General features: G+C 51.9%; 1 protein-coding gene across 1 annotated transcript in view; it reads right to left on the bottom strand.

The window, feature by feature from the left end:
- The window catches only part of LOC132245690 (NACHT, LRR and PYD domains-containing protein 12-like), an 89,973-nt gene that overhangs the window by 5,385 nt on the left and 62,458 nt on the right, over positions 1-22,130 (bottom strand). The window contains exons 7-9 of the mRNA XM_059718364.1: positions 21,013-21,090; positions 9,822-9,995; positions 8,181-8,354 (exon numbers count right to left, since the gene is read on the bottom strand). Of these exons, the coding sequence (XP_059574347.1) occupies positions 8,181-8,354; positions 9,822-9,995; positions 21,013-21,090 (426 nt within the window). The remainder of the gene's footprint in view (positions 1-8,180; positions 8,355-9,821; positions 9,996-21,012; positions 21,091-22,130) is intronic.

Here is a 22,130-nt window from a genome sequence, read left to right as displayed (position 1 = left end):
GTGTGTGCAAGTGTGAGCAGACACAGGTGTGTGCCTATATATATGTGTGTGTGTGTATTTATAAAAGACAGATGTGTATGTGTGCAGAGATGAGGCACCGGGCTGTGTGTGGGTGTATGTGAGGAGGCACAGGGGATAAGTGTGTGTCTGTGTGTGAGTACATGCACGAGATGAGGTACTGGGGTGTGTCTGTGTGTGACAGAGGAGGCACCAGGCTCTGTGCATGTGTATGTGAGGAGGCAGAGGGTGTCTGTGTGTGTGTGTGCATGTGCGGAGGCACAGGGGGGTGTGCTTCTGTGAGGAGGTACAAGGTTGTATGTGTGTGAAGAGGCACAGGTGTGTGTGTGTGTGTGTGTGTGTGTTAGAAAAGAACAGGGTTGCATCCGTGTGTGTGTCAAGAGGCACAAGGGAGTGGGAGGGGGGTGAAAGGGAGAGAAAGAGAGGCCCAAGGATGTGTCATGTGTGTTTGTCAGCAGGCAACGGGCTGTGTGTGTGTGTGAGATGAGCACTGATGTGTTTCTGTGTATGTGAGGAGGCACATGGTGTGTGTTTGTATGTAAGAGTGTGTTTGTGTGTGTGTGTGTTAGGAGGCACAAGGGTAGATCTGCATGCATGTATGGGGGTGTGTGTGTGTAAAAAGGCAAAGGGGTGTGTGTGTGTGTGGAGGCACAGGGTGTGTGTGTGTGTTTTTCTGTATGTATTTGTGTGAGAGGAGGCACACGGGTGTGTTTGTGTGTGAAGAGGCACCTGGATTTGTGTGTGTGAGTGTGAGGAGGCAAAGGGTGTGTGTGCACTCATGTATGTGTGTGTATGAAGAGGGGTGTATGTGGATGTGTGTGTGCCTGTCTGTGTGTGAGAGAGAGAGGGGGGAGGCACAGGGGTGTGTTGTGTGTGTATGTAGGCAGCGGGCTGTGTGTGTGTGTGTGTGTGAGTGAGATAAAGGAGGCACAAGGGTGTGTGCATGTGTGTAGGCATATGGCGGGGTGTGTAAGTATGAGCAGGGACAGGGTGTGTGTGTGTGTGTGTGTGCATGTATGTGTCTGTGCTCAAAAAAGCAGGGCATGAACGAGGCCATGGCAGAAGCTGTGCCAGGCAGCCCCCGCACCCGCCTCTCCTGAAGGACATGAACATGAAGGACCAGGCAGAAACGTCGACGGTTCACCTTTGAAACTTGGACCATATAAAGGGGTGTGTGTGTGTGTGAGAGAGAGAGAGGAGGCACACGGTGTGTGTGTGTGTGTGTGTGCATGAGGCTTCACATGGATATGTCTGTGTGAGTCTGAGCAGGCACAGGGAGTGTGTGCATGCATGCATGTGTGTGTGTGTGCATGAAGAGGGGTGTGTGTAGATGTGTGTGAGAGAGAGAGAGAGGAGGCAAACAGGTGTGTCATGTGTGTGTGTTTGGGGGTAGGCACCGGGCTTTTTTGTGTGTATGTGAGGAGGCACAGGGTATGTGTGTGTTTGTGTGAGAGGAGGAACATGGGGGGGGGTGAGGAGGCACATGGGTTTGTGTGTGTGAGAAGGCACAGGGTGTGTGTGCAAGGATTTATTTGTGTTTGTATGAAGAGGCAAAGAAGTGTGTGTATCTGTGTGTGTATCTGTGTGTCTGTGCAAGTTTGAGGAGGCACACGGGTGTGTATGTGAGTACAAGGAGGCACAGGGGGAGGGTGCATGCATAAATGTGTGTGTATGAAGAGGCACAGAAGTGTGGGCATGTGTGTGCATGTGTGTGTGTGTTCACAAGATGCAGGACTGTGGTGTGTCTGTGCATGTGTGTGTGAGGGAGGGGCACTGGGCTGTGTGCATGTGTTTTCAAGGATGCACAGTGGGTGTGTGGGTGTGAGGAGGCACAGGTGAGTGTGTGTGTGTATGTGTGTGAGGATGCACATGGTTGTCCATGGGTGTGTGAGGATGCACATGGGTTTGTGTGTGCAAGTGTAAGGAGGCACAGGTGGTGTATGCATGTATGTATGTGGGTGGGTGGGTGTGTGAGTGTGAGGAGGCAGAGGGTGTGCATGCATTTATGTGTGTGTATGAAGAGGGGTATGCGTGGATGCGTGTTTGTGTGTGTGGGAGAGAGAGGGGAGGTACTGGGGTATGTGGTGTGTCTGTCTAGGCACTGGGCTGTGTGTGTGTGTGTGTGTGTGTGTGTGTGTTTCTGTGGAGGCACAGGGGTGTGTGCATGTGTGTGTGTGTGTGACAGAGGAGGCACTACGGTGTGTTGTGTGTGTATGTTTGTGTGTATGAGATGCACTTGGGTGTGCCTGTGTGAGAGAGGAGGCACCAGGTGTGTGCATATGTGTGCGTGTCTGTGAGTGTATGTGAGAAGTACAGGGCTGTGTGTATATATGTGAGTATGAGCAGGCACAGCAGAGGTATGTGCATGTATGTGTGTGTATGAAGAAGCACAGAAGTGTGTGCATGTGTGTGCATGTTAGCATGAGTCACAGCACTGGAGCGTGTCTGTGTACGTGTGTGTGTGTGTGTAATGGAGGAGGCATATGTATTCGAGGATGCACAGGGTATGTGTGGGTGTGAGGAGACACAGGTGAGTGTGTGTATGTGTGTGTGACGAGGCACGTGATTGTGTGTGTGTGTGTGCGTGTGTGTGTGTCTCAGTGTATCTAAGCAGTCACAGGGGGTGTACATGCATGCATGTATGTATGAAGAGGCACAGAGGTGTGTGTTTGCTTGTGTGAGCATTCAGGTGTGTGAGGAAGACTGGGGGGAGGTGAGGAGGCACAGGTCTGCATCCATGTGTGTGTGTCAAGAGCCACACGAGGGTGGTGCTTCTGTGTGCGTGAGAGAGAGGAGGGAGAAGGGTGTGTTATGTGTGTGTGTTTGTGAGGAGGCAAGGGGCTGTGTGTGTTTTTGTGTGTGCGAGACCAGCACTGGCATGGTTCTGTGTGTGTGAGGAGGCACTGGGCTCTGTGTGTGTGTATGTGAGCAAGTATGGGGCGGGTGGAGGATCTGCGAGTGTGTGTTTGAGAAGGCACGGGGGGGTGTTTGTGTGTATGTTTGTGTGAGAGGAGGAACATGGGGGTGTGTGAGGAGGCACAGGGGTTTGCATGTGAGTGTGAGAAGGCACAGGGTGTGTGTGCTTGCATGTATCTGTGTGTCTATGAGGAGGTACAGAAGTGCGTGTGTGTGTGTGCATGTGTGTGCAAGATGCAGGACTGGGATGTGTCTGTGCGTGTGTGTGTGTGTGAGGGAGGAGGCACTGGGTTGTGTGCACATGTATACAAGGAGTCACAGTGGAGGTGAGTGTGTGAGGAAGCAAAGGTGAGTGTGTGTGTATGTGTGTGAGGATTCACATGGTTGTGTATGTCTGTGAGGACACACATGGGTTTGTGTGTGTGAGTGTGAGGAGGCGCAGAAAATGTGTGTGTTCATGTATGAGTGTATATAAAGGGGCACAGAGGGGTGCATGTGTGTGTGAGGTGGCACATAGTTATGTGTGTGTGAAGAGGTACAAGGCGTGTGTATGTGCATGCATGTGTGTATGAAGAGGGGTGTGTGTGGATGTGTGGGTGAGAGAGAGAGGAGGCACTGGGGTGTGTGTATTAGGAGGCACACGGGTATGTGTGTGTGTGTGTGTGAGAAAGGCATGGGTGTGTGTGAAAGGAGGCACAGAGGTGCATGCATATGTGTGAGTGCTTGTGGGCAGAGGCACAGAGGGATGTGTGTACGCGAGATGAAGGAGGCATATGGCTATATGTGTGTGAGGAGGCACAGGGCAGGGTGTGTGAGTGTAAGCAGTCACAGTGCAGGTGTGATTGTATGTGTGTGTGTAAGAAGAGGTACAGAGTTGTATGTAACTGTGTGTGTGTGTGTGGGCACAAAGGTGTGTGCATGTGTGTGTGAGAAAGGAGGAACTACAGTGTGTTGTGTGTGTATACTTGTGTGTGCAAGATGAAGCAAGGGGTGTGTCTGTGTGAGAGAGGGGGCACCGGGCTGTCTACAAGTGTAAGTGAGGAGACACATGGTGTATGTGTGTCTGTGTGTACATGATGGGGCACAGGGGTGTATGTGTGCATGTATGTGTGCATGTATGAGGAGGGGTGTGTCTGGATGTGTGTGTGTGAGACAGAGAGAGAGAGAGAGAGAGAGAGAGGAGGCACTGTGGTGTGTAATGTGTTTGTGTGTATGTGAGGAGGCACAGGAGCACAGTGTGTTTACGTGTGTGTGTGGGGGGCACACAGGTGTGTGTGTAAGTACGAGCAGGAACAGCGGGGTGTGCATGCATGTATGTGTGTGTGTATGAACAGGCACAGAAGTCTGTGCATTGTGTGAATGTGTGTGAGCACGAGATGCGGCACTGTGGTGTGACTGTGTGTGTGAGAGGAGGCACTGGGCTGTGTGCATGTGTATTCTTGGAGGTGATGGGTGTTTGTGGGATGGGGTGTGTAAGGAGGCACAGGTGAGTGTGTGTGTGTCCATGAGGACACAAATAGTTGTGTGTGTGTGGTGAGGCACACGGGGGTGTGTGCAAGTTTGAGCAGACACAGGTGTGTGCCTATACGTATGTGTGTGTTTATCAAGAGACAGATGTGTGTGTGTGCGCATGTGGAGGCACCGGATTGTGTGTGGGTGTGTGTGAGGAGACACAGGGGATGAGTGTGTGACTGTGTGTGTGTACGTGCGCAAGATGAGGTACTGGGGTGTGTCTGCATGTGCCTGTGTGTGTGAAAGAGGAGGCACCAGGCTGTGTGCGTGTGCATGTGCAGAGGCACAGGGTGTGTGTGTGTGTGTGTGTGAGAGGAGGCACAGGGGTGTGTGTGTGTGTGTGTGTGTGTGTCTTTTGTGTGTTAGGAGGCACAGGGTTACATCCGTGTGTGTGCCAAGAGGCACACGGGGTTGGGGGGTGAGAGAGAGAGCGAGACAGAGAGAGAGGCACAAGGATGTTTCGTGTGTGTGTTTGTCAGGAGGCACCGGGCTGTGTGTGTGTGTGCAAGATGAGCACTGGTCTGTTTCTTTATATATGAGGAGGCATATGGTGTGTGTTTGTATCAAAGTGTGTGTGTGTGTGAGAGAGAGGAGGCACAAGGGTGTATCTGCATGCATGTATGTGTGTGTGTAAATAGGCAAAGCGGTGTGTGTGTGTGTGTGTGTAGGTATAGGGTGTGTGTGTGTGTTTTCTGTATCTTTGTATCTGTGTGAGAGGAGACACAGGGGTGTTTTTGTGTGTGTTGAGGCACAGGGTGTCTGTGCATTCATGTATGTGTGTGAATGAAGAGGGGTGTGTGTGGATGTGTGTGTGTCTGTGTGTGTCTGTGAGAGAGAGAGAGAGGGGAGGCAGAGGGGTGTGTCGTGTGTGTGAGTATGAGCAGGGATGGGGGTGTGTGTGCACGTGTATGTGTGTGCTAGAAGAGGCAGAGATGTGTGTCTCTGTGTGTGCGTGTGAGTGCAAAAAGCAGCACTAGGATGTGTCTGTGTGTGTGACACAGGAGGCACTCCTACATGTGGGCTGTGTGCATGTGTATTCACGGAGGCACAGGATGTGTGTGTGGGTGTGTTTGCTTGTGTGGGTGGGTAAGTGAGGAGTTATGTGTATGTGAGGAGGCACATGGGTGTGTGTGTGTTAGAAGGCACAGGGGGAGTGTACATGCATGCAGTGTGAGTGTATGAAGAGGAGTGTGTTCAGATATGTGTGTGAGAGAGGAGAGAAACAGGTGAGTCATGTGTATGTGAGGAGGCACAGGGTAAGTGCGTGTTTGTGTGTGTATTTGTGTGAGAGGAGGAACATGGGGGTGAGGAGGCACATGGGTTTGTGTGTGTGAGTGTAAGAAGGCACAGGGTGTATGTGCATGCATTTATTTGTGTGTCTATGAAGAGGCAAAGAGTGAGTGTGTGTGTATGTGTCTGTGCAAGTTTGAGGAGGCGCATGGGTGTGTATGTGAGTACAAGCAGCCAAAGGGGAGGGTGCGTGCATATATGTGTGTGTATGAAGAGGCAAAGAAGTGTGTGTGTGTGTGTGGGTGTGTGTGTGTGTGAGCGTGCGCACACAAGATGAAGGACGGGTGTTTCTGTGCATGTGTGTATGAGGGAGGAGGCACTGGGCTGTTTGCATGTGTATAGAAGGAGGCACAGTGGGTGTGTGGGTGTGAGGAGGCACAGGTGTGTGTGTGTGTATGTGTGTAAAGATGCACATGGTTGTGCATGTGTGTGTGAGGATGCATGTGGATTTGTGTGTGTGAGTGTAAGGAGGCACAAGGGGGGTGCATGTATGTATGTGTGTGTGTGTCTGTGCAGGCACAGGGGTGTGTGCATGCATGAATGTGTGTGTTTATAAAGAGGCATGAAGGGGTGTGTGTGTATGTTTGTGTGTGACGAAAACCAGGGTGTGTGAGGAGGCACAGGGTTGCACCATGTGTTTGTGCCAAGATTTGTGTGTGTGTGTGTGTGTGTGTGTGAGAGAGAGAGAAGCACAAGGATGTGTTGTGTGTTTGTCTTGTCTGGAGTGTAAGCAGGTGTGCATGGCTGTGTCTCAGAGATGAGCACTGGCATGTTTCTGTGTATGTGAGGAGACACAGGGTGTGTGTGTGTGTGTGTGTGTGTGTGAGGAAGCACAAGGGTGTGTCTGTGTGCATGTGTGTGTGTGTGTGTGTGTATAAACAGGCACACAGGTGTGTGTGAGGTGGCACAGGGGTGTGTCCGTGTGTGTCTGTGAGGAGGCATAGGGTATGCGTGTGTTTTTGTATGTTTGTGTTTGTGTGAAAGGAGGTACATGGGTGTGTTTGTGTGTGAAGAGGCACATGGGTTTGTGTGTGTGAGTGTGAGGAGGCACAGGGTGTGTGTGCATTCATGTATGTGTGTGTATGAAGAGGGGTGTATGTGGATGTGTGTGTGTCTCTGTGTCTGAGAGAGAGAGAGAGAGGAGGCACTGGGGTGTGTCGTGTGTGTGTAGGCAGCAGGCTGTGTGTGTGCATGTGAGAGAGGAGGCACATGGGTGTGTGTGTGTGTGTGTTTGTGTGTAGGCACATGGGGGTGTGTGCGTGAGTATAAGCAGGGAGAGGGGATGTGTGCGTCCATGTATGTGTGTGCTCTTGAAAAGGCAGAGACGTGTGTCTGTGTGTGAGTGTGAGCACAAAACGCAGCAGTGGGGTGTGTCTATGTGTGTGATACAGGAGGGACTGGGCTGTGTGCACTTGTATTCAAGGAGGAATGGGGCAGGGGGGTGTTTGCCTGTGTGGGTGGGTAGGTGAGGAAACACGAATAAGGGTGTGTGCTTGTGTGTGTGAGGATGCCCATGGTCGTGTATGTGTGAGGAGCCATACAGGTGTGTGTGTGTGTGTGTGTGTGTGTGAGTGTGAGCAGGCACAGGGGTGTGTGCATTCATGTATGTGTGTGTATGAAGAGGGGTGTATGTGGATGTGTGTGTGTCTCTGTGTCTGAGAGAGAGAGAGAGAGGAGGCACTGGGGTGTGTCGTGTGTGTGTAGGCAGCAGGCTGTGTGTGTGCATGTGAGAGAAGAGGCACATGGGTGTGTGTGTGTGTGTGTGTTTGTGTGTAGGCACATGGGGGTGTGTGCGTGAGTATAAGCAGGGAGAGGGGATGTGTGCGTCCATGTATGTGTGTGCTCTTGAAAAGGCAGAGACGTGTGTCTGTGTGTGAGTGTGAGCACAAAACGCAGCAGTGGGGTGTGTCTATGTGTGTGATACAGGAGGGACTGGGCTGTGTGCACTTGTATTCAAGGAGGAATGGGGCAGGGGGGTGTTTGCCTGTGTGGGTGGGTAGGTGAGGAAACACGAATAAGGGTGTGTGCTTGTGTGTGTGAGGATGCCCATGGTCGTGTATGTGTGAGGAGCCATACAGGTGTGTGTGTGTGTGTGTGTGTGTGAGTGTGAGCAGGCACAGGGGTGTGTGCATGCATGTATGATTTGCATATAAAGAGGCACAGAGGTAGCATTAACGTGTCTGTATGAAAAGGCACAGGGGTGTGTGTGCGTGTGCATGCATGTGCATAGTGCACCCCATGCTGGATTTCCTGAACTGCATCCTGGATTTCACTACTGATTGTACGCTCCCCACACCCAGCAGAGACCCACAAGCACAGCCCCAGGCGTCTCCAGCCAGCCGCCCTATTCCACTGTCCCTACACCAGGACGAAGACACCTCGCCATGTTGAACGTTCCCAGAGAGACCCTAGCGAGTGCCCGCAGGAAGTGCCAGGCCCCTTACCGCAGTGTCTGCAACTTGCAGCTGGGATGTCTCAGTCCCTTGCACAGCAGCCGCACACTGCCAGCCCCCAGATCATGGTTACCATTCAGGTGCAGCTCCGTCAGGCTGGGGCTGGTGCTGAGAGCAGCGGCGAGATGCCCACAGCAGGCGGGTGTGAGATTGCAACGCTGCAACCTGGAGGAGAGAGAAGCACGGAGCAGAGTGAGCAGGGCACGAACGAGGCCATGGCAGAAGCTGTGCCAGGCAGCCCCCGCACCCGCCTCTCCTGAAGGACATGAACATGAAGGACCAGGGAGAAAGGTCCATGGTTCACCTTTGAAACATGCACCTTTCAAAGTGGTGTGTGTGTGTGTGTGTGTGTGTGTGTGTGTGTGTGAGACAGAGAGAGAGAGAAGGCACACAGGGGTTTGCATAAAGCGGCACACAGATGTGGCTGTGTGAGTGTGAGCAGGCACAGGGAGTGTGTGCATACATAGATGTGTGTGCGTGTATGAAGAGGCACAGAGCAGGGTGTGTGCATGTGTGTGTGAGCTTGCACGTAGGGGTGTGTGAGCGTTAGAAGGCACAGGGGGTATACATGCATGTGTGTATGTGTGTGTATGAAGAGGGGGTGTGTGTAGATGTGTATGAGGGGGGGCAAACAGGTGTGTCGTGTGTGTGTTTGGGAGTAGGCACCAGGCTTTTTCTTTGGTATGTGAGGAGGCACAGGGTATGTGTGTGTTTGTGTTTGTGTGAGAGGAGGAACATGGTGGGGTGAGGAGGCACATGGGTTTGTGTGTGTGAGAAGGCACAGGATGTGTGTGCATGCATTTATTTGTGTGCATATGAAGAGGTAAAAAAGTGTGTGCATCTGTGTGTGTATGTGTGTGTGGGCCATGTTTGAGGAAGCACACAGGGGAGTGTATGTGAGTACGAGCAGGCACAGGGGGAGGGTGCATGCCTGCATGTATGTGTATGAAGAGGCACAGTAGTGTGAGTGTGTATGTGTGTGCAAGATGCACATAGGTTTGTGTGTGTGAATGTAAGGATGCACATGGTGTGCGCGCATTCATGTATGTGTGTGTATGAAGAGGGGTGTATATGGTTGTGTGTGTGTCTGTGTGTGTGTGTGAGAGGGAGAGCAGAGGCACTAGGGTGTGTTGTGTTTGTGTGTAGGCAGCAGGCTGTGTGTTTGTGTGTGTGTGATAGGAGGCACAAGGTTGTGTGCGTGTGTGTAGGCACATGTGGTTACGTGTGTAAGTATAAGCAGGGACAGCAGGGTGTGCACACACATGTATGTGTGTGCATATAAAGAGGCACAAGAGGTGGGTGTGTGTGTGCAGAACCAGAGGTGTGTGTGAGGAGACCCAGGGTAGCATTCATGTGTGTGGGAAGAAGCACGGGGGGTGCGCGCACTTGTGTATGTGCGCGCGCGTGCACGTGCATAGTGCACCCCATCCTGGATTTCCTTAACTGCATCCTGGATTTCACTGAAAATGTTATGCTCCCCACACCCAGCAGAGACCCACAAGCACAGCCCCAGGCATCTCCAGCCACCCGCCCTATTCCACTGTCCCAACACCAGGACGAAGACACCTCGCCGTGTTGAGCGTTCCCAGAGAGACCCTAGCGAGTGCCCGCAGGAAGCGCCAGGCTCCTTACCGCAGTGTCTGCAGCTTGCAGCTGGGATGTCTCAGTCCCTCGCACAGCAGCCGCACGCCGCCAGCCCCCAGATCAGAGTTATAACTCAGATCCAGCTCTGTCAGGCTGGGGCTGGTGCTGAGAGCAGCGGCGAGATCCCCACAGCAGGCGGGTGTGAGACGGCAATCCCACAACCTAGAGGAGAGACAAGCACGGAGCAGAGTGAGCAGGGCATGAACGAGGCCAGGGCAGAAGCTGTGCCAGGCAGCCCCCGCACCCGCCTCTCCTGAAGGACATGAACATGAAGGACCAGGTAGGAAGGTCCATGGTTCACCCCTGAAACATGGACCTTTCAAAGGGTGCGTGTGTGTGTGTGAGTGTGTGAGAGAAGAGGCACATGGTGTGTGTGTGCATGAGGCAGCACATGGATGTGTCACCTTTGAAACTTGGACCTTTCAAAGGGGTGTGTGTGTGTGTGTGTGTGAGAGAGAGAGAGAGAGAGAGAGAGAGAGAGAGAGAGAGAGAGAAGGCAGATGGGGTGTGCATGAGGCGGCACATGGATGTGTCTGTATGAACGTAAGCAGGCACAGGGAGTGTGTGCATGCATGTGTGTGTATGAAGAGGCACAGAGATGTGTGTGTGTGTGTGTGTGTGTGTGAGGTGGCACATAGTTATGCATGTGTGACGACACATAACTGCGAGTCTTAGAAGGCACAGTGGGCGTGTACATGGATGTGTGTGTGTATGAAGAGGGGTGTGTGTAGATGTGCGTGTGTGAGAGAGAGAGAGAGTAGGCAAACAGGTGTGTTGTGTGTGTTTGGGAGTAGACACCGGGCTTTTTTGTGTGTATGTGAGGAGGCACAGGGGGTGTGTGTGTGTGTATGTGTGTGTGTGTAGTGTCTTTGCAAGTTTGAGGAGGCACACAGGGGTGTGTATGTGAGTACAAGCAGGGACAGGGAGAACGTGCTTGCATGTATGTGTGTGGAGGAGGAGGCACAGAAGTGTGTGTGTGTGTGCACGTGTGTGTGTGCAAGATGCAGTACTTGGGTGTGTCTGTACATGTGTGTGTGAGGGAGGAGTCACTGGGCTGTGTGCACTTGTATTCAAGGAGGCACAGTGGGCGTGAGAGAGAAGGCACATGCATGTGTGTGTCTGAGTGAGAGGTGGCACAGTGGGGGTGTGTGCAGGGGTGGAACAGGGTGTGTGTGTGTGAGGTGGGACATGGTTATGTGTGTGAGGCGGCACATAGATTGTGTGTGTGTGTGTGTGTGTGTGTGTGTGTGTGTGTGTGTGTGAGTGTCAGTAGGTACAGGGGTGTGTGCGTGCATGTATGTGTGTGTGTATAAAGAGGCATCATCTGTGAGTGTGTGTGAGGAGGTAGAGGATTGTGTTTGCATGTGAGGAGGCACATGGGGGCTTGAGAGAAGAGGCACATGCATGTATGCACGTGTATTCAACGAGGAACAGTGGGTGCGTGGGTGTGAGGAGGCACATGTGAGTGTGTGTATATGTGTGTGAGGATGCACATAGTTGTGCATGTGTGTGTGAGAATGCACAAGGGTTAGTGTGTGTGTGTGAGGAGGCACAGGGGATGTGTGCGTGTATGTATGTGTGTGTGTAAGGAGGCAACACGTGTGTGTGTGAGTGTGAGCAGGTACAGGGGTGTGTGCATGCATGTATGTGTGTGTATAAAGAGGAATGAGCTGTGTGTGTGTGTGTGTGTGTGTGTGTGTGTGTTAGGAGCCACAGGATTGTGTGTGTGTGAGAGGAGGCACATGGGGGTGTGAGAAAGGAGACGCATGTGTGTGTATGAGTGAGAGGCAGCACAGTGGGTGTGTGTGTGCAGGGGAGGAACAGGGTGTATGTGTGTGTAAGGTGGCACATGGTTGTGTGTGTGAGGAGGAACAGGGGTGTGTTTGAGTGTGAGAAGTCACAGGTTGTGTCTTCATCTGCGTGCATGTATGTGTTTGTATGAAGTGTATGTGTGGATGTGGATGTTTCTGCGTGTGAGAGAAAGAGAGGAGGCACTGGGGTGTGTCATGTTTGTGTGTGTGTATGTGTGTCAGTAGGCACAGTAGCTGTGTCTTTGTGAGAGAGAGGAGGCATACGGGGGGTGCAGAAGGAGGCACATGGGTGTGTGCATGTGTATAAGGAGGCATACGGGTGTGTGGGTGTGTGTTTTTGAGGAGGCACAGAAGTGTGTGAGAGAGGAGGCACAGGGAGTGTGTGTGTGTGTGTGTGTGTGTGAGGAGGCACAGGGCTGTGCGATGGCAGCACCGCAACCTGCAGGACAGAAGCAGGGGGCAGAGTGAGCAGGGCACGGCTGAGGCCATTGCGGATGCTCTGCCAGGAGCCCCACCACCCGCCTCCCCTGGAGCCTCCTGGGAATGAGGACGAGGCAGAGAAGCAAGGAAGGTGAGGGCTGGAAGGGACCCAGGAGGTGACATCTAGTCCGGCCCCTGCTCAAGGCAGCACCAGCCCCAGCTAGATCCTCCCAGCCGGGCCTTTGTCTAGACGGGTCTGGGAAACCTCCAAGGACGGAGCTTGCACCACCTCTCCGGGGAACCTGGTCCAGGGTTTCACTACCCTCCTAAGGAGAAAACCCTTCCTAATATCTACCCTAAAGTCCCCTGGCTGCAACGGGAGCCCATTGCTCCTTGTTCCGTCATCTGCCCTCGCTGAGGTCAGGCCAGCTCCATCCTATTTCGAAGCCCCCCTTCAGGGAGTTGAAGGCTGCTATTAAGTCCTCTTTCAATCTTCTTGTCTCTAGACCAAATCAGCCCAGTTCCCTCCGTCTTTCCTTGTACGTCACGTACCCCAGCCCCTGAAACAATTTTGTTCCCCTCTGCTGAACTCTCTCCAATTTGTCCACATCCTAATTTTACTGGAGTGAAGCTTGGTGTCATCTGCAGGCTTGCTGGGGGTGCGCTCTGTGGCAGCACAGTACAGGGCACGACTACACTGAGCCCCTCACCTCACTGCGCCATGCCCAAAACCACGCTCTGGGAGTTGCCCTTGGGGAGCCCGTGTCCAGCTGCCCCGCTTCCTGGAGACCTCCCACCAGCCTGGGGTAATGCTGCCACCACCCAGGCACTGGTCTCTGTTGGGGCTCTGTGCAGCCGGGGTACACACACGCACCCAGCCAGCCTTGCGGGTGTTTTGCCCACTAGTAGTAGCTCTGGTCACTCCTTATAGCCTGGAGGTCCCTAAATAAACCTCAGCTAGGACTGAATTAGTCAACAAGCAGCCGAGCGCTGCTAGGAGCAAAGCACATCTCTGACCCCTCTGCCCTCAGGCACTCACAGCTGGGCGCGCTGAGCCAGACAGCCTTTTATTGATCAGAAAGAGAGAGAAGCAGGGGTGGGCAGAGGGATTTCATAGAAATCACCTTGAACAATACGGAATATTTTGAGCCTTTCATCATATATTGAGTTCAGTGATGCTTTGGATATACATCTAAATTACATCCATCTAACTTTCTAGCTTGTCTTCAGGCATACTCCCTGATTCATGCAAACGGCAGCCTGAGTTCCTGCCTGAGCCTCTTCCAAGACGCTTGTTGGAGGAAGAGAGACTCCCCAGACCAGATGGCCTGACCCTTAAATAACACTGTTGACCTGATCACTTGGTTCCAGCCAGAAACTGGCGTTATTTGAACCCTGCGGATGCAGACCAAGCATTTCAACAGTGGTCAGCAACCCCGACGAAGTGGCCAGAGTCCCCAGACTGGTTCCACAGGCTCCTGGGAGGGAAACTTAAAACCAAGGGTGTGGACACAATAAGGGGGGTGGGAGGTGGTCCTCTCCAGTCCCAGAAGAAGCAAAATATACAGCACAGACAAGATACAAGCAAAATAAATCCAGAAACGCTTGACCATGCACAACCCCAAGTGTGTGTGCGTGGTACATTTTCCCCCCACCCCGAAATGTCCCAATCCAGGGACAGACACAGGGAGATTTCTTCACACGCTCTGTGCCATCTTCCACGTCATTGATGACAACACTGAACAAAGCTGGCCGCAGGACCGACCCCTGGGGCACTTCACTTGCTACTGGCTGCCAACTAGACACTGAGCCATCGATTACTCCCCTCTGAGCCTGATGGTCCAGCCAGTTTTCTATCCGCCTTACAGTCCATTCATCCAGCCTGGACTTCCTTGCCTTGCTGAAATCAAGGCAGACCACATCCACTAGTCTCCCCGCATCCACAGAGCCAGTCACCTCGTCACAGAAGGAAATCAGGTTGGTCAGGCATGACTTGCCCCGCGTGAACCCACACCGACTGTTCCTAATCACCTTTTTCTGCTCCAAGTGCTTAGAAATGGATTCCTTGGGGATGTGCTCCATGATTTCTCCAGGGACTGAGGTGAGGTTGTAGTTCCCTGGATCCTCCTTTTCCCCTTTCTTAAATATGGCCCTATGTTTCCCATTTTCCAAACATCCGGGACCTCTCCTGATCACCGCGAGTTTTCAGTGATGCAGGCCAGTGGCTCTGCAATCACATCAGCCAATTCTCTCTGCATCCTTGGGTGTATCCTGTCCGGCCCGATGGACTCGTACATGTCCAGCTTTTCTAAGTATTCCCTAACCTGTTTTCTCACCGCTGTGGGCTGCTCATCTTCTCTCCAACTGGGCTGCCCAGTGCAGTAGCCCGGGAGCTGACCTGGCCTGTGAAGACTGAGGCAAAAATGGTATTGAGCATTTCAGCCTTTTCTGCATCCTCTGTCACAAGGCTGCCTCCTCCATTCAGTAAGGGACCTACACTTTCCCTGATCCTCAACTTCCTACCAACATGCTTGTAGAAACCGTGCCCTGGGCAGGAGGAATGCAGGGGTCAAACGACCCTGGCTAGGTGATCATCTAGCCTCCTTTTGAAGACCCCCAGGGTAGGAGTGAGCACCATTTCCCATGGAAGTTGGTTCCAGATCCTGGCTGCCCTGACTGAGAAGTAGCGCCTCCTGATGTCCAGTCTGAATCTACTCTCAGTCAGCTTGTGGCCATTATTCCTAGTTACGCCTGGCAGTGCTCGGGGGAACAGGGACCCTCCCATTCCCCGCTGGTCTCCCTTAGCTAGTTTTTAGACAGCCACCAGATCCCCTCTCAGCCTTGTCTTGTGGAGGCTGAACAGGTCCAGGTCCTGTAGCCTCTCTTTATAGGGCCTGCCCTGCTGCCCCCTGATCATGCGGGTGGCCCTCCTCTGGACCCTTTCCATGCTGTCCACATCCCTCCTGAAGTGTGGTGCCCAGAACAGGACACAGTACCCCAACTGCAGCCTGACCAGTGTCATATAGGGGGGGAGGATCAGCTCCTTGGACCTGCTCGAGGTGCATCTGTGGATGCATGACAAGGTGCGGTTAGCCTTGCTGACCACGTCCCCGCACTGTCGGCCCATGTTCACCTTGGAATCAATAATGACTCCAAGATCCTTTTCTGCCTCTGCACTGATGAGAAGGGCGTTCCCCAGCCTGTAGGTATGCTGCTGGATTTTTCTCCCCAGGTGCAGCACCTTGCATTTGTCAGTATTTAATCCCATCCTATTCTCGTCCGCCCACCCCTGTAACCTGTCCAGATCTAGTTGTTGCCTGTCCCTCCCTTCTAGCGTGCCCACCTCTCCCCACATCTTTGTGTCATCTGTGATTTGAAGAAGGTGCTTTTCACCCCCTCGTCCAAGTCACTGATGAAGACGTTAAACAGTGCAAACCCGAGTACCAAGCCCTGGGGGACAACACTGCCCACATCCCTCCAGGTTGAAAAAGACCCGTCCACCACCACTCTCTGGGTGCAGTCCCCCAGCGAATTTGCAACCCATCTTGTTACTCTTCACACCCCTTGCTAGCTGCAACTCCAGTTGGCCTTCTTGATTTCATCCCTGCATGTCCGAGCAATGCTCTTATATTCTCCTAGCCACACATGCAGAGCCTGAAGCCATGGTCCTCGTGCCTTACCCAAGTCTGAATGTTTCCTCCAGCACTACACATGTCCTGAAGCAGGGTCCTGCCCTCGTATGGAGCTTTCTGGAGTGCAAGGGTGAGGCTGCCCCACTAGAGAAACCACCTGCTGGACACACCTCTTCCATGACCTCCCCATATATGTCTCTGCATGCCCTTCTCAACTGCTCACTGTATTTTAAATCTATCCTAAAATGAACATCGCTTTACAAGAAACAAAGGGAAACAAGCAAAAGGCCAGAGGTTCACTTGTGAGGGGGAGTGAGAAGTCCCAGGCAATACAGGGGGTGTGGAGCCCCCCAGTGTTTGTGTGAGTTAGGGAGAGCAGAGCTCAAAAGGGGACAAAGTTTAAGGTTACCAGGATAGAAAGGCTCCCAGGATGTATATTTGGTGAGATTGGGGGAACACGAGACCCCAAGAGATTGGAGGAGAGAAGCCTGAGGGCTTCTGGAGATCATCGTAGTCAGTGGTATAAGGACAGGCCACTCTGTAAGGTGAAAATCTAAAAAGAATATGGTTTTCCCCTCAGCACTGCTTTGATGTCTGACATGAGGGGCAATGTGGAGGGACAAGGTCCCATTTTGGTTTGGAGAAAGGCAAAGCCTCAGGGGAGAGGAGAGAAAGTGGGGAGAAGAGAAGATCCAGGGAGTGGGAAGCTGATGGGGAGAGAATCAGTGGGGAAGTGGCAGCAGGGAAGGAGAAGCAGGAAGATAAACCACAACATTTCAGATAGGAATCACAGAATCAAAAAAAATCTGTGGCCTTTGTTGGTTGTTTGCAAGAGAAGAATTGGTGTATAGTTCTTTCTATAGTTAAAAAAATAAATGAAAGCTAAAGGCTGGCATTTTCTAAGGGTGTCCTGAATCTCATTAGGGGGTCTTGCATCTAAGAAGACTGAGAACCACTGACCTACTGATAGGTGTACAACAAACCACAAAGAGCAAGGTGCCAATGGGAAAAATAGAAACATTCAGTTAGGGAAGGGGCCATGTATTTTCAAAGAAGGAATTGGTTAATTAATTCTTGGCCCATGTGTTGTAGAAGTCTCACTAGTCAAGAGGAAGAACAGAACGTGCCGGCAGACGGGGAAATTCTGACAGGATGGGCATTACTAGCAAGATCCCAAGTTCCTGTGGTTGGACAGCTGAAGATACCGGTGACAGCTTATTTAGAAAGCACTGAGGGCCTAAAAGTGGAATTGAACATTAAATATCTTGAAGCAGAAGGTAAAAGAGAGGCTCAATACAAAACATTTTGCCTGGAGGAAGAAGACACTGGGGGCATGTGTACACATGCAATTCATCCAAAATCAGGTTACCTTTGAGTAAACTACTCATGAGTAAGAGCTCCCAGGCAGGCGTCTACACATGCAGGGATGTGGGAGAAGATTTGCGGCTCCTAGCAGCAGACTGCTGTCACTTCCCAGCAGCAAACTGCTGCAACGGGCTCCTACCACCACTGGGGGCAGCTCCAGGCTCAGACTGGGTAGGCAGGGGACATCTCATCTGGGTGGCCATGGTGGTGTGGCTGGCATGGGGCTCAGGGTGGTTGTGGGAGCACTGAGTCTCTTCGCCCTGCTCCACACCCTCGCATTGGGTCTTGCCCACTGGACTGCAGAAGCAGCTCCTGCCTGGTGCTGGTCCGACCTGGCAAGGATCCTGTGCCTTGCACCCCGCTGTCAGCAAAGAAATCTGGGGGCGCACATGCCCCGCAACCCCCTCCAACACATTGCCAATGTGTGTGGGACAGGGGATGTGCGGAGCTTTCTAGAGCTTGGTCTCTACCCCGATGGTGCAGGACTGTTCCAGACTCACCAGAGCTTGGCCCTGATGGTCCAGACTGACCCCATGCTATGAGGAACATGCAACAACCAATGGCATGTCCAGACACCCCTGTGCCGTCGGGGCTCATCTGATGGTGAATGCTGGTCTGGATGAATGCAGAGCTTAGCCCCCAGCCCTGATGGTGCAGGGACAGTCCCCAAACCCTGGCCCTCCATACCTGCCCCACAGATTTACAGGCATGCAGCTGCTGGGGCTGCTCCCACCACCCTGCCTGGCTGCATAGCCAGCCATGTGTGTGCATGCACATGCGCATGGCACCCCCTGCCCCACAGCCCTGGACTTTTTTTCCACTGTAGATGCTGAGGAGATGATGAACTCTCCTCTTCTCCATATCACTGCAGAGATCAGACACAAGGCACCAGCCTCTTTCTCTCTCCCCAACCATATCTGTGATGGTGTCCAAGAGACCTCCTGGTACAACACATCAGTTAACCCAATGTAACCAGCCAGTGTGCTCAGGAAACAAGGTGCTAGTTTCCTGCACAGGTCAGCAAACTCTGATGCAGTTAGAAAAAGTTTCTATCAAGAAGTTTAATGTGCAGGCACAAGTATTAAAAGCCACAGTTTATTTGGACATCACTATGAACTGTGTGGGTGCCCGACCTGTCTCATTGCCTGTTTGCCCTGTGTGGGTTTTTTTGCAGTGTGAACTAAAGTCTGACTCATTTCAGAGCTACTCCCATGTCAAATGCTGGAGCAAGACACAAACACTTGCACATTAGCAGGGCTGACACCTCGGCTTGTGGTGCAAGCAGAAAACATACAGTAACTGGGTGAGTCTCTCAGCCTGAAACAGCTCTTACACTCTGCTCTGCTAGCACAACACAGGGGAAATCCTATTTTTCCAAGAAAATAAAGAATTCCTTCTCTATGGAGGAAGCCCTGCATGTCATCTGCTGGCCTTAATACAGCTGCCCCAAAAGGCTCTGGGCATTGCGGTCTCCCAGGCACTGCATGGCTTCAGCAGCTCCCAGCTGTGGTAATATCCCTTGAGGGTGCAACCAGCTGCCTTAAGGAAGAACAGCCTGGCATGTGGGAACAGATGTGATGATGAAGACAAGCCTCTGCCTCCAGGCTCAGGCATCCACTCATAATTTCTTGTACTGCCATGGCACTTTTCGTGCACAGCTCACAAGATGCAGGGAAAGGGAGGAAACCATCATTGCACCCATTTTGCAGATGAGGAGTAATCATAAAGACACAGGTCACCTAGTCTGGCCTCCAGAGGTCACCTAGTCCGGCCCCGGATGATCCCTATCCAAACCATCCCATACAACCATAACCTCAACTCCACAGAAAACTACCCTCAGCCCTGACACAACACAAACCCCCACTCCCCTATCTTTGAAATGGGGTGGGCTTGTTTTGGGCTTGGTTTTAAAGGCAATGCCACTTTTTTTTCTTGTGAGACTTGGCAACACTACCTTCACGGATGTGTGTGTGTCTGCAGGTACGGGGGGACAGAGCCAGGTCAGGCCACCAGGAGGCCCCTTGGCTCATTAAGTGTGAGCCACCCATGTCCACAACCCCTGCCACGTCCTTTTCATTCCCTCCAGATGGGCAGAGTACCTGGAAGCAAGCCAACAGCAATGGCCCTTCTCACTGACAACGGTGTGTTGTGGGGGTGCACGTGCATCCGGCTATGTATGTACACCTGTCCATGTGCAATTGAAAGTGTGCTCGCGTGAGTGTGTGTCTGTGGGCTGGGTGTGTGGGATGCGCATTGTAGCAATGCTAATCACCCTTTAATTTGCATGTTATATTTTTTTCAGAAGAATCCCAAGATACCACATAGAGAACAGTGTTTTAGAGGGTGTTATACAATCGTATGTCTAGTTCTAGTTTATGAGGCCTGCTGTGCTTGGGGCAGGCAGAGAAGAGACACCACAGACACCAGCCGTGGCTCCCCGCTGCCCTCTGGATCTGGCCTGGAGCAGGTGTGTGGGGGCAGAGCTGCTGGAAATGGGAACCGTGCTCTGTGGAAAATGCTGTCTGCCATCGTGTACTTTTTTCATTAAAGTTCAGACGTTTTCTGACGAGCTGCAAAAAGAAGCTGGACTCAGCAGGTGCTGGAGCCAGTCGTCTGAGGTGTCAAATCTGCCGTGGGCTTTGGGGAAGGGGCTCGGTGGAGCTGCCAGTGCTGGGCAGTGCAAAGGGACTTGCTGGTGGTCACATCCGGTTGCCCTGGCTCTGTGAAAGGCTGAATACCAAAGAAGATGTGACCCTTGTGCACTGCTGCTAACACACCCGGGTGTAACTGTGAGTTGTCACACCTGTGTCTGGCAGTTGCAGTATTGCTGGCAAGGCCAATGCTCTCTAGCGTAGGCCGTCTTACAGAAAATTATCCATCCTGAGTCCTGCCAAGCAGCTGTTCACCCCAATCGAAGAAGAGGAATGTGGTTGCAAATCTCTGGAGAGCGGAGCAACACATGCTCCACAGCAATGATCCAGTTGTGTCAAGGGGACCGGACTGAGCCCTGGCCTGGTCCTGTCAGGTCCAAACACCAAATCACACTTCTGCTACAGGCCTTCTCAATAAAAACAGCTGGGGCAGCAAGAAGGGTGGAGAGCTAAGAGTGGAAGGAGAAGAAAACAGGAAAAAAAAGAAGTTGGGGAGAGTGGGTGGTACAAAAAGAAGGTGGGGAAAAACAACCCCTCCTCACCTATTGCCTCACCACTAAGTGAGCATGAAAGAGATGAAATGTGGAGAAGTGAACATGAATTATGGAGATGTACACAGGATTCACACACTGTGGTAACAGAATTAAAACTGCCTAAGAGCTGAATACCAAAGGGCACTTTTGCATGTGCTCCCTGGAGGGTGGGGACCGGTCCTTTCATTAGAGCGGCTCGTCTCTCAGCATCCCCTCACTTAGAAACGGTGGCGGGGGCACTTGAACTAAAGCACAGGAATGCTAATATACAAGACACCGGAGGCTGCTGGAGCGCAGTAATGGTCATGCTCCAGGAGACTGAATTAATCGAGTCTGCTCTGATGGGCAGGAATTGCAGCGCGTCGGAGAATAGGTGAATTCCACTCTTGTGTGTAGGCACCCTAAGTGGTCTTGCTAGCCTTCTGCAGGCATATGCATCTCCTTTCTCACTCCCGGTCATCTCAGTTAACTGAGTTAGACGTCACAGACAGGCCACACAGACATAAACTGACCACACAAACATATCAGCTTATTCTCAGCAAGTGTAAATCGTTACAGGGCCACTGAAGTGAGGGAGCTAGGAGACACCTTACTCCAGGTGAGAATCTGCCCCATTGATTGTGCATGAAAACACAGTCCTAAGAGAAGAGACAATTGTCTGCCCTTCTTACACCAGCCCCGGGACAGGTTCATTCCTGCTTCGCTGCAGGACTCCTGCGGTAACATCAGGGAATATTTGGGACTTCTAAAAGAAAGAAGTTTCTTACCGTAGCTTTTTCACGTTACAGCGTGGGTCTTTCAGTGCTTGACACAGCAGGTAAATAGATGAGTGAGTCTCCTGTTCCCTACAAAGAGAGAACACAGCTGTTTGGACTCTCTACCGACAGACTTCACTTCATTTCTTCAGTTTCCAAGCCCATCTTGGAAGGTGTGATCATAACTTACATGTAAGCTATTCTACAGTTTGAATCGAGTGCACGTCATCTAAAGCAGACTGACTCTAGTGCCACAAGATGCACTTACCGTCAAGCGGAGCAGGCTCTACTAAGTGTGATCTACCTGTCCATGGTTTGAACGTGAGCGTGTGCTAGTGTTCAAGTGCAGTATCAACGCTCACACAAACATCTACAATGCTTTTTTCTGTTTGTGTTGACCATCTGTTTGATCATTTCTGGAGATACAATATAAATTATCACTTTAACTGAACCATGAGGGTTAATTTTAATTTAGGCAGGAAAAGCAGAGGTTTAGGGTTAGCTGTTCTACTTAGATTTCAAAACAATCAATATTGTGTAGCTATGTTACACTGAATATCCATCTCGAGTTTGGCTGCACACACCTGCAGGGACACAGCAAGGCCTAGCAGAGTCCTCACCACCCAATTAGTCCTTTGGAGTGGACTTGGGAGCTCTCACTTGTTTTAGTTTTCTGGTCCACCTAAGAAGGATTTGATTTCTTTTCGAGGAGATAAAAGGTCTGGGAATTGGCATTTTGTGTATGTCATTGCTGCTCCTGTCAGGAAGCTTAAGGTGTCCTAAGTCAGCTCCAAGCTGGTGGCAGATCATGCAGAGAAGCCTAAAAGGCCTGGGGTAGAGGATATCAAGAGGTAGAGAGGCCCTTGGTCTAGGAAAAAGCTCAGGAAACCAAAGACCGAGGTGTTGCCTCTCCTGTGGTTGGACCTGGGTGGGAATCAGGAGTGAAGGCAGCTCCTCCCAGTAGTGGACCATGAGAAGGAGCAAGGCCCAGGGAGGCAGCCCTGTGTCTTGGTGTTCCTGAAGAGGACCTAACAATGGACGGGGAGTCCAGCTGGGACTCAGTGCTTCATCCCACACTGAATGACATTTTGGGAAGTCCCTTGAGTGCTGCTGGAGAACACCACAGAGCA

Source organism: Alligator mississippiensis, chromosome 15 (genome assembly GCF_030867095.1).
Source record: "Alligator mississippiensis isolate rAllMis1 chromosome 15, rAllMis1, whole genome shotgun sequence".
NCBI classification, from domain to species: domain Eukaryota; kingdom Metazoa; phylum Chordata; order Crocodylia; family Alligatoridae; genus Alligator; species Alligator mississippiensis.
Note: the sequence above shows the minus strand (reverse complement) of the source record. Positions and strands in the feature narration are given on the sequence as shown.